The sequence below is a fragment of the Symphodus melops genome (assembly GCF_947650265.1).
Source record: "Symphodus melops genome assembly, chromosome: 4".
In the NCBI taxonomy this organism is placed as follows: Eukaryota; Metazoa; Chordata; class Actinopteri; order Labriformes; family Labridae; genus Symphodus; species Symphodus melops.
This window is the reverse complement of record NC_136694.1, coordinates 27,068,060-27,087,146: the sequence shown is the minus strand read 5'-3', so window position 1 is coordinate 27,087,146 and position 19,087 is coordinate 27,068,060. Positions and strand designations below refer to the sequence as shown.

Below are 19,087 nucleotides of genomic sequence, written 5' to 3'. Positions count from 1 at the left end.
TTCCTGTTTGTTGGTTTAGGATTGTTTCGGATCACTACTCCTCAGTATGTGTTTTCCAAAACATGCATGTCATATTCTGACCTTTATTTATGAATGACTCCATGTTTATAAACCCCCACCTGCCGCTGTCCTTTTTAGTTCAGTTACAGAATTATAACATCATAACTGACGTCACAATGAGCACAAAACACCGGTGAAGGTAAAGTCAGAAGGTTGAATCATTGTCTGTGATTATGTTGTTGTTGTTGTTCTGAATAACTACAAAGCAAGCGTCTCTTTGTGGAGAGTTTCTGCAGCTGGTGCTGCTTAGTTCAAGTGAATATCTTTGGTCTAGACAGAATTTGATAGAGGGCTTATCCAGAATCTCTCAGAGCGATTAGAACCCCTTCAGGAAAATCCAAAACACAATGACTGAAAAAGACATTTCTACAGGTTCGGTTCAGTTTGGTTAAAAATAAAAACATGTCAAGTGTCCTCTTTTCTTTCAGTATCGACACAGTACGCCCTATGTGGGACCTCCTCAGCAGTATTCAGTCCAGCCTCCAGGGTCCGGCACCTTCTATCCTGGTCCTGGGCCGGGGGACTACCCTGCTCCTTATCGTGAGAACTTAAATCCAAACATAAGAAGAAAGGTTCTGTAACGCGTTTCCACACCTCAGCTTTATGTCATCTGTGTTTCTTCTTCTCCCTCAGATCCCCTCAGGTACCACCCGCCTGTCTCACCCTCTGTCCCCGCTCCCGTCCCCACAGCCGGTCCCCCCTACTACCCCGGACAGACTGTGTACCCCCCCTCACCCCCCATCATAGTGCCTACACCACAGCAACCTCCACCAGCCAAGCGAGAGAAAAAACCAGTGAGTATCTTAGGAGTTCCTTCTTTTAGGGGATTCTGAATCTTTACGTAAGATTAGAAATAAGATAACTGAATAAAACTTCTCTTTTCAAAACAGTCTCCCAGCAAAGCCAGTCAGAGCTCCTGATAATCTCTCGTCAACAGAAAAGTACACATATCCAGCACCTCTCATCTATACTGTCTTGAAAGTTGATCTTTACAAAGTTCAGTTTTGACCTTTGAAACAGCAGCTGTCAAAACATTTCCCCCTCAAAGTTCATAAAGTCGCCGCTTTTCTCTTTTTCGGTGATATCACAGAGTTAAAAAAAACAAACAAAAAAACCCCTTAAATCTACGTCTGCAGTTTGACCAGTTTGTTTAAGATATAAACCCAGATCCATTTGTGTGTGTAATTATTTTGAAGGATTTGGTGTCGGATTGAAGACATGTAAGAAGTTGGATCAGCTTTGCAGGAAACAAAAAAAAAAAAAGATCATTCTGATGTTAAACCTCCAGACTTCAGATACACACTGATCAAAATGTTTTTATCTCGCTCAAAGAAAGCAGTTTCTTAAACTAATGTGATTATAATTCTATTTGTCTCATTATGAATTCACTATAACCATTTTCAGCCTTGTTCATTTAAATTCCACAAATGAAAAACAACTATGTGACATGATGTTGTTGCTTAATAAATAAAAGACACATTTAAACAAACTGCAGTTATTCTACGTTATGATCGTCTGTCTTTTTTTTTTTTCTCCGGGGAAATACTTGATGATACTGAAGGCTCATTTATTAGTTTTTATCCCTTTTGGCTCAAACGTTTTATTCTGTTCCACCACTTCACTCCATACCTGAGAGTGAGTGTTTTCACTCACTCATGTTTTCCAGTTTGGTGAATGGACTTCAGCTTGTAAAGTGCTTTTACCTCGCGGGTCATTGTGACCCGCTCACACACTGATGACAGAGGCTGCCATGCAAAGTGTTCAGCTGAAGTCACTTCATCCTTTCATACACTTTAAAAAGCTGTTGATGAAGCGGCGCGAGAAACTTGGGGTCGAGAGTCTCACCCAAGGACACATCAGACGTGTGGCTGCACGGGCTGGGGATCGAACCCCCAACCTTTCTGGTTCTGCCACTCTACCACTGAGCCACAGCTCCCCCTATTCTAACAGCATTAATAAGAGAAGAAGAAGCGTATGAGTTTGTTGGAGCTAATGGTGCATACTACACTAGTATAACTAAGATTTTAAAGAATGCAGACTCAGAGTGTGTGTGCGCTGACGCTTAATGTTTTAATCACTTTCTATGTCTCAGATAAAATCATCTTAATATATAAACACAATGACACTTTGCTGCTCTGAGACTCGGCTGCTTTAGTGAGGTCTGTTTTTTTGTGCCATTGTCCTCCCAGATCCGTATCCGTGACCCCAATCAGGGCGGCCGGGACATCACCGAGGAGATCATGGCGGGAGGTTCAGGGAGCAGGAATTCAACGCCTCCTGTCGGTCGCCCCTCCTCCACCCCCACGCCCCCACAGGTACCGCTCTCTGCACACTCCCGCCCGCAGTACTTACAGTTGAGCTGGCGTAGCATTAAGAGCAGCTGATAAGACTGCAGGAGGGGAGCGGCGTCTCGGGTTGCTCTGTAATCCCTCCTGCAGGACGCAGCCGCTCTTTGCTAATTCATTCAGCCATCTCGCCCGCTCATAAGAAATTGATGACGCCTTTCAACCTGAAACACACCTGAGGTTTATTGCTCAGGACTAAAATAAACTTTTCAAATCAAAAGTCAATCTTGGTTGTTGTAGGAGGTTGTAAAAGAAGGTCTCGTGTTTCCACTCCTATAAAACCACTGACGAGTTCTTCACTCTCCCTTGAAATCAGACTGTGTCATATTCTTTCACAGCTGTTTCTTTAGTTACACCTGCTTCATTTTCTGCTGCTCTTTTCTCTTCACCCTCCGTCTTTTTACAGTAAGTCACACATCATCCGTGTTCTCCTGCTCCATCTACACAATCCTCTCAACTCTGGAGTCTATCCACTCAACCTTTGTGTTTGTTTTCGTACATTGCCTAGCTGTAAACACGTCGTGGCTCTGACTCCTGTCTCGACCGCCGACGTGTCCGATGTGTTAAACTGGCACATGTCAAACAACAGGCGAGCTCTCACATATACAGCATCCATGCAGCCGTCTCGTGACCTCGACCCTGTGTGCAAAACATTACCATGAAAACATTTTATTCATACATGCACATGGGTAATGGCTGACTTTTGAGCTATAATTAGTTTTCTGAGCTTCACATTTTTCCACTTCATGAGTCACTATTCTTTCAGGCTTTCATTTTTTTAAACGTCATTTTCTTTGTTATAAATCATATTCTTTTTATATCCCCGTTCTTTGATTTCATTCTTTTGTGATTCAATTTTACATTTATATTTAATCTAATGAATTTATCAATCATTGAAGCTGAATGGAAGATTGCTGAATGCAGAAGAGGGTCATCTGCTCTTTTGTTGCTTGATTGAAAAAAAGAAAAATGTAGCACCTGTATGCCACATGAGGGTGTTTAGAAGAGGAGTCCATTAACAGTTGTAAACATAGTCATGCACACTGACATTGACTGGCAATGTTTCAGCATCAGGCCTGATGACGGCCTATTACAGAAACATTACCGTTAAATGAACACTTGCCTGTGAGCCGGAGTGCAGGTTTGTAATTGTTGCTTGAAAATTGTAACATTTCCAGACAAGACAGAACAGGTTGAGATATTCACTGGAGAGCTGTGTGAATGCTGCCCTGAGGTTGGAGTGACACTCACCCAGTGTTTGCAGGCTACACACTTTATAAGTCCTGGTGTTGAAGATGAAAACAGTTTCAATCATAACGATTTGGATCTTTGTTTAATCAACCAAGTCCTCAGAAACGGGTCTTCCTGCTTTCTGAAGAAGGACAGTGTGAAGTCTTCCTCCCTGTTTCCTCCTGTTTATGTTAACGGTGTCTTTCCTCTTCTGTCTTTCTGTGCCCTTCTTTTATGATTTTGTTTCTCTGGATCTTTCTCTTTTGCTCTGCATCGCTCCGAGCCCTCCCCCTCCTCCTTCCCATCCCTCCCTCAATCTATCTTCATTCTCTGTTTCGTCCACATTGCTGATCCTTTTAATCTTAACATACCTCATTGGACTTCTTGTTTTTCGGCTTATTCCTGCTTTGGTTGATTTGGTTTTTTTTTGTGTGTGTGCTTGCCTACATCTCTCTGTGCCTGTCTCTCTGGTTTTCTGTGTTGCTAGTTTTTATGGCCACACCCTCATTTTCCTCACATTTTCTACCTCAAATCACAGCAGCTGAACAGGAGCCAGACTCCAGAGCAGCAGCAGCAGCAGCAGCCTCCTCCTCTACCACAGCCGGCCAATCCTGGAGGCTACACGTTGGAGCCTCCGCAGCTACCACAACCACCACAGCCGCCACAGCAGCCGCTGACGACCCAGGCCTCAGACACCAAACCAGGGCCAGGTCTGCACCTACATCCTCTAGTCCTCTAAAACACTTCTAAATGTAACACCTTCCAATCCTGAAACACTAATAATAATGTTATATAATCGCCTAAGTCATTTTTTCAAGTTTTTCAGGAAACACAAAAGACTGAGCCAGATGTTGAATATTGTATATTTGAATATATGATATTCATGATATAAGTTATTTTACTCAACAAGGTGTTGAAAACAGATCACTTTTGACATACTAATAACAATGTTTGTCAATGATGTAAAAGGAGACAAAGAAAAGACTTTTTAACATGTGACTTTTATTTTGCCTCAGTCACATTGTGTCTTTTGTTTTGAAGTCACACTCTTGACATAAGCCGTTATATTAAAGCTGTATATTATCACATGATCTGTTTCACTGAGGTTAAATCCATTTTTACCAGAGGCGGCCAGCATCATAAGGAGTTGATTTAGGCAAGAAATGACTTCGGCAATTATTTTAACAAGGCGACAATATTGGAGTATTTCATTGCTGTGTCATGGCCTCCTGTCATCTTCAGTTTTAAGGCCCACTTCCTCGTCTTGTGGAAATACCACAGAGAAATCTGTTGCTCCATCATTTCCAAAGAACGGGCAGCTCACGTGAAAGCTTTCACTTTCATTTCTCTCGCACGTCTGCTTCTCCACCAATTCCAAGGAAATGAAACTGATTTTAGAACAATTTCTACCGTCGAAGTTTTACCGCCCTCATTCCCAAATGTTTGGCCGCTGTGTAAGTCTTCCATACATCCAAATGTCATCATGTATTGATCCCTTTAAGGAGCGCTTACATCGACAGTCTGCATCGTGATCAAAACAGGCTTTTCAAAGCTCGTGTGACGAGTGCGAGTGCTCCGATGTGTTTTACAGCACGGGACCCTTCATTTGTCTTTGCACTCATGGAACGGTTCGAGCACGGGAACCAATGCTGGACTGCTTTTATTATCTGCATGTTCTGGCTGTATTAAAAGTATTAAAAGGAGGGGGGGGGACACATGAGCCTCGTGTGAGCGGGCCCTTAGACAGTTTTTGAATTAAGAAGAATCAATAAGACACAATGCTTCATGTTCACTCTGATGTACTAAATAGAAGGTCATTACACAGCAGCTCCTTTTTTAGAATCGGGACGATCTGAGAGGATAATTTTAAACCTTAAACTCTTTGGCATGTTTTCATGATTGCTTTTTGTTGAATTATCTTCAAGTGTATTGTTGGGTGTTTTCTCAAAGTTTTTTGTGTTTTATTCTCATGTATTCGTTATGTTTTTAATGAATCTCATTTAAAAGCCGATCTTTAGACAGTTGTTGCCAGTTAGCACAGCATGCTGCAGTGTGTGCAAACCGTTTCCAAAGAAACTTGAAATGAATAAATCTCAACTCTTCTAGATGAAACGCCAAAAGTGGAGCCAGTGGTCCAGAAGTCTTCCTCACCTGCGCTCGTGCAGCCTGAAGCTCCCGTGGAGAGACTAGAGGCCAGCGCTCCCGTACCCGAGCCGTCGTCTACTGTCGAACCAGAGCTTCCCTTCACCGCCGCGCTCACCGCCCCCGTCGCTCTCCCCGTTTCAGCGGCCAATAAGAGTGAACCTCCCTCGGCGAGGGAGTCCGCTTCGTCGACCTCCTCTCCCTCCCCCTCGCTGGCGGAGCGCAAACCCTCTTTGGCGTCTCCTCAGACTCCCAACACAGACAAGCCTCTATCAGAAGCCCCACGGACTCTGGCTGCCTCGCCTGCTCCGGCGCCCAAGGCTCTGAACGGCCTTGCAGATTCAGTGACAGAGCTGGACCCTCCAGTTCACGAGCCTTCTCTTCTGTTCCCAGCTTCACTCCAGCCTGCGCTCTCCGCTCCGGCCTACAGAGACCCGCCCTCCTCTGAAACCTTGCCCTCTGACGTGAGGCCAGAGTTGCCCATTGCTGCTGCGCTCGCTCCCATGGCGCCTGTGTCTGTGGTGCCAGTCACCCTGACCTCAAGCCCCGCCCCTGCTCTGCCTGTCATGCTCCCCCCGGGCCTTCCGCCTCTAGTGCAGGCCACCACAGAGGCTGACGAGCCGAGCAAGTCCTTAGACACTAAAGACCTCGCCCCCAGAATGGGGACTGAGGCACTCGGAGGCATTACTGACCACAAAACAGAGTCCCAACAACAAGCACTCGCCAGGAGGAGTCCCACTACAGGTACAGTGTCTGTTAACTCTCAGATAACGAATAATCCCCACAGCTCTTTTGTTTCTCTCACTACGGTGTGTTTCAGTTTGGGCTGTTTTTTTACACCTTAAACGTTTTTTTCATCAGGACAGTTCCTTCCTTTTGTATTAGCTGTTAGTGGCTTTGTTGTTGTTTAAGATTTTTTTTTTTTTTTTTTCGGGGGGGGGGGCTTTATTGAACAATAGAGCAGAGGATAGAGTCAGAAACTGGGGAAAGAGATAGTGGGGAACGAGCCACAGGTCAGACTCCCGAAGGCTACGCCTCTGTGCATGGTACTTTCACTTTAACCACTAGGCCAGCGGTACCCTCTCTTTACAACAGTGTTTGAACCTGCAGAATAAGCTGCTTTTGGTGACCGTCCAGCCTAAAGTGAAAGTCTGCTTTATTAGTCCCAGAGTATTATGAGTGAAGTCATTATGCACTTGGGCTTTTACAAGGGCATGGAAGTGCAAACACCTTTTTATATTTGTCCTAACCGAGCCTTAAGACGCAGCAGGTCAGCCTCGTGTGTGGAGGACTGTTGTCGAGACGCAGCAAAAACCAAGAGTAGAATCACGAGCCGGAGCTTCTGACGCAGTCGTGCACTCCTCGTGTAGGATGAGTGTTACGATGCACATTATCATCAATAAGCCTGATCAGCCGACGTGATCATGGAATATCAAAGAGAACTAACAACACAAGTAATCCTGTTTCAGTCCGCCTGAAGGGTACTGCGTGTGCGCGTGCGTGCGTGCGTGTGCGCGTGTGTGTGTTGCATATATTCCAGGAAGCTTTATCACTAAGACTTGATGGCACAGCTGCACTTAAACATTTATCATGTTACTAATAAGATTAGAAGAAGTAAAAAGAAAAGCAGCAGTCCTTTACATCCCACACAATTTGATTCTTTTATACTGTGAAAAAAACCGACACCGTCACATCTGTGCACAGCAGCTGCATCCTTTAAATGAATCAATGTCAGAGGTTTAACCATTTGTTTGGAGAGTCGCTCGTTTCTCAACCAGAAGGTCGAGGGTTCGATCCCCAGCTCCTGCAGTCACACGTCCGATGTGTCCTTGGGCAAGGCGCGTAACCCCACGCTGCTGACGCTGCTTTGTCGCCGGTGTGTGAATGTGATTAGTGACTTCTGCCTGCGGTGTCAAAGTGCTTTGAGAAGTCCGAAGACGTTAATACAAGTCTGAATATTGCAACAGAATATGCACTGGAAATATTTCTAACCAGGGTTTGTGGTGGAGGGAGTTTTAAATCCTGTCATCCTGTGGTGACCTCTAACAGCCTCAAATCATCTTCATCCTTCTGTCCCCAGACTTTAAGGACTTTATTTTAGTTTTATATGTCTGAATGTTTCCATCCTTTAGCTCCACACAGGATGTTTAGAAAGGTTGAGCTGTTTCCTGCTAACTGTGTGTGTGAATGCTTTCTGCCCCTGCAGTAAATCAGACTGCTCCTGCTATACCAAAGACGTGGAGGAAACCAAATGAAGGGATCTCTGCTGGTGAAGCTTCTCAGAAGGAGGACGAGGTAAGACGGGAGGCCGTCTGCACTGAGCACTCGAGCTCCTCTTCACTCTTCACGTGACTTTAAATGACCTTAAAGTGGCTTTAGTGGTTACACACATGCATACAGCACCTGTCACCTGTTAGTCAAAAGGTTGGTGTCTAAGTTGGAAAAAGGAGACTTTATAATATGCCTAGAAGGAATGAAAGAAACGAGGGGAGAGAGAGAGAGAGAGTAGAAAGGAAAAGCTCAATGTGGGCAATAGTTCAAGTGGAAAATGTTTCCACATGTGCGGTTGGAGGAAGCGGACATAAATGACTTTAGGGTGTTGTTATCGTCCGAGTACCACAGCAAAGAATCATCCATCATCTTCACTGCTCGCCCAGCCCACTCCGTGTAAAACCAGCTCGCCTTTCTTCCCTGCCTCACTCTGCTCGGACGCCCTTTTGTAAAGCGTCTCAAGAAAACGCCGTTCGTTAGTGGGGAAGCGGCTGTGCAGACTTCAATGATGCAGAAATGTTAGCGTCTCAAAACAGTAATTACAGATAATTAACTCGACTACAGATGACAAAAGATAAAGATGTCTTTCCTTCTTCATTTCTAGCTGTCGTAGAAAAAAAATGTTTTGTTGTTGTTGTCGGAGGAAAGTACAATTTTATTGTTTTTGTTCATAAATGTGTCAGAATAGAAGAAACTAACAAAACTGCTTCTTTAACTTTGAAACCAAACCAGGAAAGATGTTTGTTTTTGTTTTGTTTTTTTCTCTATTATCAGTTCCATCAAGCCCCTGAGTCCTACTGTTAACGTTTATGTAAACTGAAGAAACCAATAAGAGACAATCCAATGTAACACAGCCTTCCTCTCCTGCGTCTGTTCAGTAAGAAGGAAAGATGGAATGATGGGTGGAAGTACTTTTATTGATCCAAACCGAGAAACGTTTGTGTTACAGCAGCCGACTATCGGAGCAAAATTCAAAAACTGAAATATATTCTGATGAGGAGAGGCTTGATTAAGAGTGGACAGTTGAGATTCTGTCGTGATGTCTTCATGTAATGGTGGGGTGGGAGGATTCCTCCCTCGATAAAGTGCCGACACTGGTTGAGGAGCAGCTGACTCGGGTTGCAGCGAACAAACTGAAACCACGAAGTGACGGCAAGAGAGAGGAGAAGGGATTTTTAAAATGTGACAGCAGCGGGATGATTGGTCGGTAGAGGTCGGGGGCAGCATCTGGTTGGTTTATCACAATCGGCTGCTCTGAGGCTGTGCTCAGCAGCATCAAAACGAAATGTCAAAAGAACAAATGTGTATGTGGTTCATGTGCAAAACAACCGATCAAGTGTTATTAAATGTGCAAAGAGAAAGCATGCACATGACAGGAGCTTTCTGTACATTATATCAGGGCTGTCGTTCTTCTACCTGCTCCGTCTGGTTTGATCCTGACCCTTCAGCCCTCCTCTTCTTCCTCTCGAGCACCACTTCCATCGCTCTGTTTTCATTCATTCATGGCTCATTTTCCACTCCTGCATTCTTAGCCTTTGTTTGTGTCCATCCGTACAGATGCAGCCTGTCAGCAGATTACCTCCTCACAGCCGTTAAACTGATTATAGACGGTTTATTTATGTGGATGAATGGTGATGCTGCTGGACTTAAATATGATAAACTGCGTCTTTAACCACACAGCAGCAGCATCTAGTGACCTATAATTATCTTGATTGGAGATAAGACTAGACATCTTATTAACATCTCCCCCCACTCCCCCAGGACGAGCCCAGGCCCGTGGAGCTCCCTGCAGTCGAGCAGAGCCTGCAGCCCGCTCCTCTGAGCAGCAGCCCGGTGCCTCTGCCATCATCAGTGTTCACCTCCGGCCCCGTCCCAGCTCCGGCCAGCAGCCCCGACGACGAGGGAAAGCCCGCCGCCGCACCGGAGGAGAACGGCGAGGCCGAGATAGAGCCGATGAGGAACGGAGCCGGCCACACCTCAGAGACGGAGAGCAGCGACAGCGGAGCCACACCCGGAGACAAGGAGAACTCCACAGGGGCCGCACAAGACATCGAAGGTAGCAGCAGTGTAAAGATACAGAACAGAAACGTCTACATAGAAATGTCAAAATCCATTTTAAAAAGTCAGTCTGAACTCAGTTTGGAACCTTTTCTCCCTCCAGACCTGACGGACCCGAGCGGGAAGCGGCAGTATAACAGGGACTTCCTGTTGGGCTTCCAGTTCATGCCCGCCTGCGTCCAGAAGCCTGAGGGTCTCCCACCCATCAGTGACGTGGTGCTGGACAAGGTCAGTCGATCTCTTTTTACAGATCTTCCTCCAGCAGCGTCCCCGACCAGCCAAACAGGACAAACTATGAAAAGTGTCTGGTTTTTCAATGTCGTGACAAAATCTGCTAAAACCTTGAACTAACAGTTCAACAAACAGCTGCTAACACGAGCCGAGCTTTTGGTTTTGGCCATAATCCTGAATGAATCCATTAGCATTCATTCATCAATAATTTCACTGTGATATCTGCAGCTACTAACCCTGAAGTAGTACGTCACGACCCGTAACGTTGTTTCTTAACAACAACGACATTCTCCCTTCTCGAGTGGCTGTTAGCCTGAAAACAAAAGAAAACAGAAGTCCTTTGGAAGTGTTGGAAGCGCTGTAAACTCTGAGGAGTCGTCCATCTCTCCCTGAAGTTAGAACATTGTCAGATCATCGCAGCTTTCAAACGATTAAAAATCCAAAGCAGTAAAAGCACAGAAGCCTGCGAGCCCGGCTGCTAACTCGAGATCCAGACCCTCAACATTTACAGTTAATCAAATCCTTCATTGAGATCTACTGTTTTCTGAACAGATGAAATATGTTCCATCTATAAATACAACAGTTTCCTGTTCAGTGTTTGGGAAAGCAAAGGCGATGCACTCATGTGTTATAAAATGTTTGTTGTATAATTTGTTGTTTTGTGTTGGATTCGTACGCTGCAGAAATAATTCTGAAACAACTTCAAACTCAGCCGAGCTTTTTAAGTCGAGTTTGAGTCAAAAACCTAAATGTTGTGCACCGTCAGTTTCTCAAGTGTGGAGATTTCCCGTCCTTGTTGCTTTTATTCACTTCAATCAATACGAGTGATGTGAGACTGCTGCACCTCATTTCTCACTGAAGATACAGTCAGAGCAGACTCTCTTTTGAGCTGCGTGGATCCCGAGCACCTCAGGGAAATGTTTGGAAAAACAAAGTCCGAACAGTTCTACATGCTTCCACATATCTACACGAGAGAGTATAACTCAGCGTGAGCCGTCGCCTCAGGCTGCAGGAAAGTATGACGGAGATGACTCATCATTTTCTAAAAGTTTCAATGATGGACTGTGTGAATAAAGAGTCAGGCGTTATAAAGACACAGGCTGAGGTTCAACAGCTCTTTGTTCTGTTTGAGTTCCTCTGATCCACACATACGTTCGGGCGGAGCGTATGGCCCGCTGAAACGCTGTTTTGATTAAAATCACATTGACATTATGTCACACTTGGCAGCGTTAAAGACTACATACCCCTCCCCCCACCTCTCCAAAAAAGAACAAGCCGACTGGCGAACAGTGGATGTACGAGCGTACGCACGTTTGTCTCCGAGGGGGAAAGTGAAATCTCAGCGGGAGAGAGCGGAGAGGAAGTCAAGGACAGCTGAAAGACAAAGAGCTGGATTTGTTCTTCTCTCCTCCCCCACAACTATCCCGCCTTTCCTCGCACTCGTCCTCCACTCTCATCCACATCTGGTTCTGACTTCTCCAACTGAACGGCCGACTCGAGCCACGGAGAGCGTGATTTATCACCTCAGCAGTAAAAAAGATAAATAAAGCAAAAAGCTGCTGTTGTAGAGTGACTGTGGTTTACAGTGGGTCACCTTTAAGGGCCTGCTGGGGTGGAAACGCAAACCCACTGACACACACTAACCCTTTCACCCTACTGGCTCTATTGTGAGAGGATCACTGCTCCCCCTGCTGTCCAGCTTGTGTGTGTGTGTGTGTTAATGTATTGTGTATGCTATGTGTCACACAGATGAACCAAAACAAGCTGCCGTCTCGAGCGGTGGATTCCCGAGCGATCTCCAGAGGACCCGATTTCACACCTGCCTTTGCAGATTTTGGCCGGCAGATGACCGGAGGACGAGGCGCTGCAGTGAGTCACAAGTGCACACGCACCCGCACACACACCCACACACACACACACACCCCACCCCACACACACACACACACACACACTTTCAACACTCTCATCACCAAAAGCATCAAATACTGAGAACTTAACACAACCCCAGGGACGTGGAAGTGGTACACACGGTCTACCCTTTAGCTAAAAGCTTACAGTAAACTCTGCTCCAAGGTTAAACTCAAAGAAGAAAAGCTTCACCAACAATTTTATTTATTTCATGCACTTAAAACGCTGAAATAGATGAAATGAAAAGGAAAAAAAAACTATGATTATTTAATACAAAAAAGGAAGGATATCTTTTAAAAGACATGTGCTGGAGAGGTATAGTAAACCCAGAGGGGCTTGTCGAGTGGCTCTCCTAACGGGTGACATGAAACACAGAAACAAGTTATTAAAGTAGTCCAAGTAAAATATCTAACCAAAAACTCCATACTCCACGTGTAAAAGAAAGCACGACAAACAGTGGTCGGCTGTAGCTTTTCTGAACAGCAGGCCAGGTCTATGGCTAAGATGACTAAACACAATCCCTGACTGAGCGCCTCTCTCCTCCTGAAGCCAGCCCCGATGTCAGCTGATCAGTATCTTCACCTGAGCAGAGAGCAGCAGGGACAAAACCGCACTCGTAAAGTATAAGAAGATAGCTGCAGCTTTGATTATTGACGCGTCTCGTTTGCGCTCTCACAGCTGATGAACATCGGCGCACGGCGGCCTCCGCCCAGGAAGATCATCATGAACGTGTCGGTGAACGACGAGATTCAGCTGAAAAAGTCCGAGAACGCCTGGAAACCTGGACTGAAGAGGGAGGGTCCTTCAGAGGACCCCGGGATACAGAACACACAGGTAGGTCCAAAAAGACACGGAGAGCTGCTTTCAACAGGATCAGACGTCGGCCTGTTCTTCTTCTTGAGTCATCAAATCAGAGCGATGAAGACTTCTCAGTTATTAGAAACGTAAAAGGAGTTTATTGAATCTATAGAAATCAGACATTCAAATAGTCCACAGAATCAAACAAACATCCGACTGTTACCACGGTTAGGAGAATGAGTCATTAGAAGAGCTAACGATATCAGCAGCACTGAAAACAGTGCGATCTTTAATGATGCAAAGATTGATGGATGTTATACCTTAAATGAAATGTGAGACGACCTCATCCTCCTGGCCCCACGTTCACAGTCTTTGAGTCTGTTGCTTCTATTTCTTTGAAGGAATTATTTTGTGTGTTTTTGAAAGTCAAACTGTCTGTGGCGGCTCTCAGTTTTCAAAGATAAAAGAAATGCATCACATACGGGGATTAACCGCCCTTTCTGTCGGCGTCCGCTCCAGGAACTCTTCCGGAAGGTTCGCAGCATCCTGAACAAGCTGACGCCTCAGAAGTTCAACCAGCTGATGAAGCAGGTGACGGACCTGACCATCGACACAGAAGAGAGGCTGAAGGGAGTCATCGACCTGGTGTTTGAGAAGGCCATCGACGAGCCCAGCTTCTCCGTGGCCTACGGAAACATGTGCCGCTGCCTCGCCACGGTAACGACAACACCCACTTAGAACAATCCACCTTTGTCTTTTGATTTGTAGAAATAATTCTGAACTATCTAGTGTCTCATAGTAAAAGAAAAGACTTCCTTAAAGTTAATAAAACCTGGAGCCGCTTGTTAAGAGTGCACATGAGGAGCTTTAATTCAAGTTTAGCTTTTCAGTTAGTATCAGTGAGCCTCTCTGGACGCTCTGTCTGAACTGTTTCTGCCTCGTCTGATGTTCCTGAACAGCTCAAAGTGCCCATGACAGACAAGCCCAACACCACAGTGAACTTTCGCAAGCTGCTGCTAAACCGCTGCCAGAAGGAGTTTGAGAAAGACAAGGTGGACGACGTGGTGTTTGAGAGGAAGCAGAAAGAGCTGGACTCTGCTGCGTCGGTACGTGACCCAGGAACTGCTCGAGTGTGACGTATCAAAGCACTTTTTATGTACAGGGATGATATTAATCATTTCTCCTTTTGCCGCCCTCAGGCGCCGGAGCGAGACCGGCTTCAAGAAGAGCTGGAAGACGCCAAGGACAAGGCGCGACGGCGTTCCATCGGCAACATCAAATTCATCGGGGAGCTGTTTAAGCTGAAGATGTTGACGGAGGCCATCATGCACGACTGCGTTGTGAAGCTGCTGAAGAACCACGACCAGGAGTCGTTGGAGTGTCTGTGCAGGCTGCTCACCACCATCGGCAAGGACCTGGACTTTGAGAAAGCCAAGGTGAGGAGGAGGTATTTTGTCTTATAGGGACGATGCATCTTAACTTAGTTCCAATACAGTGCAGGAAACTGAAGCTGCACAGATTTGCTAGTTTCAAGCTCTTTTCCCAAGTTGGAGGAAAAAGTGTAAACAACCTTCAGTGAGACCGTAAACATCTGCGTCGCAGCTCTTCACCATGCTCATCCCTCTCCGTGCAGTTCGTCTCCTTTCCTTCACTTATTTTACTCAAAGGTGTCCAGGACTGCCGTCTGCTCTCACCTTCTTCTAGTGCTGCTTTTATTGATATGAAAAGGAAAAAGTTCAAATATTTTGTTAATCCAAGCCATTTGAACAGACTAAACAGTGTAATGAAAAAAGAAGCCAGCTGTAATTACAGGACTTGTTTCTTGTTTGGCAAACAGCTGGCGTTTACGGGAAGCCCGGCATTACATAAGAGGGACTGTTCACATAATAACCAATAGGAGTGCTGTTTGTGCACAAGCTTAATGGCACTTACCGGACTGACCAATCGTGTAAAGATAATAACAAAATACTGCTTCTGGATATCCAACCCTCTCCATCCATGAATGTGCTGATTACTCTCCCTTTAAATCAGATAATGGTTTGTTTATAAAATGTCACAATACTGGAAAAGAGAGCCGAAAGGATGTGTAAAGAAGTCTCAGTTCAGCTGAGACTAAAGAGCAGTCAAATCTTACATTGGAGACTTTGGAAGTAAATATTTCCATCTCTGCTCTCTGAAACAATCGACACAATCTGTCGTTTGATGGAAACGGTTGCAGAAGACTTTGTTTTCTGTCAGTCTGTAAAGTTGTCCTCACAGCTTTTGCTCAGCACATGACGAGACAAAGAAATACAGTATTAAGAGACGAAGTTGTGGTCTGATTCTCTCCCACGTCTTAAAGTGCTGTAATGTAGCCTCAGTGTTCCTGTTTACCCCGTGAAGCCACCTGAAGATGCAGCCTTTGTTTACTGAATCCTATATAAGGTTTAAATCCTCCTGTTCCTTTCTGTGTTGTTGTGTCTGCTCTAATGTGAACACGGCCGTTTCTGTAGAAGGGATTTTGTTCTTATCGGGCTGTTCCACTTTTTATTAAATGTTTCTATTGAAGGGCGGGCGGTCAGGACAGCTCCTGCTCCTCACGATCAGTGAAATAATGTGAAAAAAAGCTCTGAAAGCTGAAGGCCAGAGAGAAACGGAGAAGGTAACCTTCATGTCCAAAGTTAACCTCCTCTGTCTGTCACTTCTCCCTCAGCCTCGGATGGATCAGTATTTCAATCAGATGGAAAAAATCGTCAAGGAGAGGAAGACGTCTTCTCGGATACGCTTCATGTTACAGGACATTATTGACCTGAGACTGGTGAGTGGTAAAAGTCCAGTCAGAGATAAATGAGTTTAATGTCATTGATCTTTGACGCTCTGGTGAATGATTTCTTGAGTTAACTGATGGAGGAAGAATTACACTGCACATGAACTGATCAATCTTTATTTGTATCGTGCTGCTCTATAAGAAATGTTAACATAAGAAACTCTCAGGAGCAGTTCTTGTAGGCTCAACATGAATCCACCATGAGCACAGCACCAAGCCACGTGCAGGAGCAAACAAAGATGGTGATGATGAAGGAGGCTGACTGTGAGCTTCAGCAGGATTACCGATAGACTAAGACAATATGTATCTGCTCTTTTAAACTAACATGTCCAGTTGGAGGCACATGATGATTTTCTTGGCTTCACTAAAGTGTCCGAAACAAACGTCGAGAGAAAGATTAACTTTATTGATCTCAACCTGGGGAATTCTGGACTCGACAAACGAGAAGCGAGCGAGTGGACCTGATGAGTGTGTCATAAGAGTCCACAAGCTGTTTAAATCTCACTGCTGGGAAGTCTAATTCACAGTCTCCTGTCAGGCTGAGCAGATCGACCCTTTGAGCTTTAATTTACAGCACAAAGCTTAAAACTGCATCGTCTTCTTCAAACCACATCAAATTCTGCTTTTAGTAAAACCCTCTTCTTCTTCTTCTTTCCTTCAGCACAACTGGGTGTCGAGGAGAGCTGACCAAGGCCCCAAAACCATCGAGCAGATCCACAAGGAGGCAAAGATCGAGGAGCAGGAGGAGCAGAGAAAAGTGCACCAGCAGCTGCTCTCCAAGGACAGCAAGAGACGGCCAGGTCAGGCCCACAGTCCAAATCCTCTTTAAGGCTTAGAGTCACATCCACACTGCTGCACTGACTCAGGAAGCACAGGCACACTTCCTGTCACTGCACTAGCAGCAGAGACGCCGCCATTGTGCCCAACAGCAGACGGGAAGCGCCCCCCCCCCCCCCCCCCCCCCCCCCCCCCCCAACTCCGTCTGTCAGCGGTCCTCTCATATTTCATCTCAGCACGTGGAAACAGAAACTGAAACGTCCCGGGAATAAATCTGCTTATTTACATGTGAATTTGACTTTTAACAAGCCTTTACGTTTTGTCCTCCTCCAGATCCCCGAGATCAGAGGGAGCAGAGAGAACAGAGGGAGCAGCGCGCCCAGAGAGAAGAGACCTGGAACACTGTGCCCATGACCAAGAACAGCAGGACCATCGACCCCACCAAGATCCCAAAGATCTCCAAGGTGAGACACAGTCCTCTTTCCTTCTCACCTGAGCAGCGCGCTTCTCACTCCACCTACTCTACCTTTTCTTATATAATGGGAGAAAAGGAGTCGGCCAGTGAGGGGACTGGGAAGATCCAATCAGACGCCTGCGTTGGTCCTGCTGTACAGCAGCATCCCAGAGTTTTCCATACACAAGGAAGGAAACCTTTATCGCCCCTCGAGGCAGAAACACAAATAAACAAACACTGCAGCACGTAAAAACAAAGGGGCTGCAGAGGGTCCGATGTAAACTCATCGGCTAAATTCAGTAATTCAACAAGGTTAATGGCATTTACCAAAGCGTCTGTTATGATGTTTGTTTGGAGGCTCCGTGTTTACGAAGGAAAAAGGAATGGAGGGAAAAACGAAGAAGGTACAGAAACATTCAGAGTCTGTTTTCCTCTTTTGATTCTCTCTGGATGTGATGTTTCTATGTTTGTGTCCCGCTCTATAATCACCTCTCTTCCACAATCTGATTTCTGAACGCACAGTTTAAACATTAGTTTGCTCTCATTGCGTTCTGCATGGCCTGAAACATTCAGCGTCTCTCGGTTTTCATTTAGAAGTTGAGACGGAAACAGAAACAAACAAACACAAACTGTCGAACCGGAGAGGAATGTCTTCGTTTGATCCGGAGCTGGTGTACATCAGGACCTGAGGGTGGAGCGTTCACACCTTTTACTTTATCAGCTGCAGATAAGATGGGACATTAAAACAGGTTGTGAGTCCAGCCTGGAGCTGTGTGGTTGTTTACGTCTCCAGATGCGTCGCACGTCGAGGTCTGATTCTTCGCGTACTGCTCAGGGAGAACGTCATTTTCACTTTGAGGACAGAGAGTTCGTAAAGATTGTCTTTGCTCTTCTTCTTCTCATGGAAAGTTCCTGAACACGGCACGGATGAATGTTTACACTGCAGCAGCTCGAGGAATCCTGTGGCTCCATAATGTGTACACACACTCTCTGTCCCTGCCATCATCTGTGCTACATTATTGTGGTTTGTGTGTTCAGTAGTGCTCCGGCCCCCTGCTGGGCGCACGAGGTGCTGCTGTGTAGAACAGAGGGAGTTTAAATCCTGTTTAGAGCGCCCTCCAGTGGAGGAATGTGGAGCGTGCGTGAGAGTTCACATTTGGCTGATGTACTCAGAGGACTCAAATCCAACCTCAGCCCTTTGCTGCATGTCGTCACTCACTCTCTCCTCCCTGCAGCTCTCTCTACTAAAAGAACAAATAAAACTACAGCGTTTTATCAAGTTTAGGGCATCAGGATGAAAGTATTGGAATCCACACTCTGGCAGCGTTGCACATTAAACTTTGGGCACTAATCTCACCTGTTCCTGTTCGTTTCTCTTCTTCTCTCCGCAGCCTCAAATGGACGAGAAGATCCAGTTGGGTCCTCGGGCTCAGGTCACGTGGGTGAAGGGCAGCAGCGGAGGAGCCAAAGCCAGCGACTCCGGTAAGAAAGACTCCACACTTCAAAGAGAGCATCGAGTTCGAGCTTCAGTGGTCAGATCTCAGACTACATCATGGTTTCACTTCCAACAGTAGAAAAGCTCTCAAATTACTAAACAAGATTACAAGACGTTAAATGACTGAATCCTGATCCACTAGAGGGATGTTTAGATTTCACCTGCAGCATGTTAGAGAGTTTCAGAAAGAAAGAAGCCAAATGGTAATGCTGTTTGTGTTTCTTTCACTGAAGACAGCAACTCCCATGATCCTTCACTCGTCCAAAACATCAAACTACATTGTGTCTGACATCCTGCGAGTGAATCTCTTTTGTTCTTCTCTCTCAGAACAATCACGGACAGCTGGCCTCAATCGTTACTCGGCGCTGCAGCAGACGCCTTCACCTCAACCCCCCGCCACTCCTCCTCAGAACCAGGACTTCGACTCCAGGAGAACTCTGGGAAGGTACGGGACGGAGTCAGGCTCACGTTCAGAGCTCCTGTTGATCCCTTTTGTCTCGTCTTTTATTTCC

The 19,087-nt window shown here is 45.7% G+C and overlaps 1 protein-coding gene across 8 annotated transcripts in view; it reads left to right on the top strand.

The window, feature by feature from the left end:
• Window positions 1-19,087, top strand: part of LOC306822880 (eukaryotic translation initiation factor 4 gamma 3-like) — a 47,487-nt gene that overhangs the window by 23,866 nt on the left and 4,534 nt on the right. For 6 of the 8 annotated variants that reach the window (XM_079342147.1, XM_079342150.1, XM_079342148.1 and 3 more), the window contains 18 exons: window positions 489-600; window positions 694-854; window positions 2,250-2,375; window positions 4,174-4,345; window positions 5,742-6,521; window positions 7,984-8,072; window positions 9,810-10,104; window positions 10,210-10,334; window positions 12,087-12,206; window positions 12,924-13,079; window positions 13,563-13,760; window positions 14,003-14,149; window positions 14,243-14,479; window positions 15,736-15,840; window positions 16,511-16,649; window positions 16,960-17,090; window positions 18,472-18,562; window positions 18,903-19,020. In XM_079342147.1, the coding sequence (XP_079198273.1) occupies window positions 489-600; window positions 694-854; window positions 2,250-2,375; window positions 4,174-4,345; window positions 5,742-6,521; window positions 7,984-8,072; window positions 9,810-10,104; window positions 10,210-10,334; window positions 12,087-12,206; window positions 12,924-13,079; window positions 13,563-13,760; window positions 14,003-14,149; window positions 14,243-14,479; window positions 15,736-15,840; window positions 16,511-16,649; window positions 16,960-17,090; window positions 18,472-18,562; window positions 18,903-19,020 (3,302 nt within the window). Of the gene's footprint in view, window positions 1-470; window positions 601-693; window positions 855-2,249; window positions 2,376-4,173; window positions 4,346-5,741; window positions 6,522-7,983; window positions 8,073-9,809; window positions 10,105-10,209; window positions 10,335-12,086; window positions 12,207-12,923; window positions 13,080-13,562; window positions 13,761-14,002; window positions 14,150-14,242; window positions 14,480-15,735; window positions 15,841-16,510; window positions 16,650-16,959; window positions 17,091-18,471; window positions 18,563-18,902; window positions 19,021-19,087 lie in introns of all 8 variants that reach the window. The other 2 variants (XM_079342145.1, XM_079342151.1) reach the window with 1 other exon arrangement.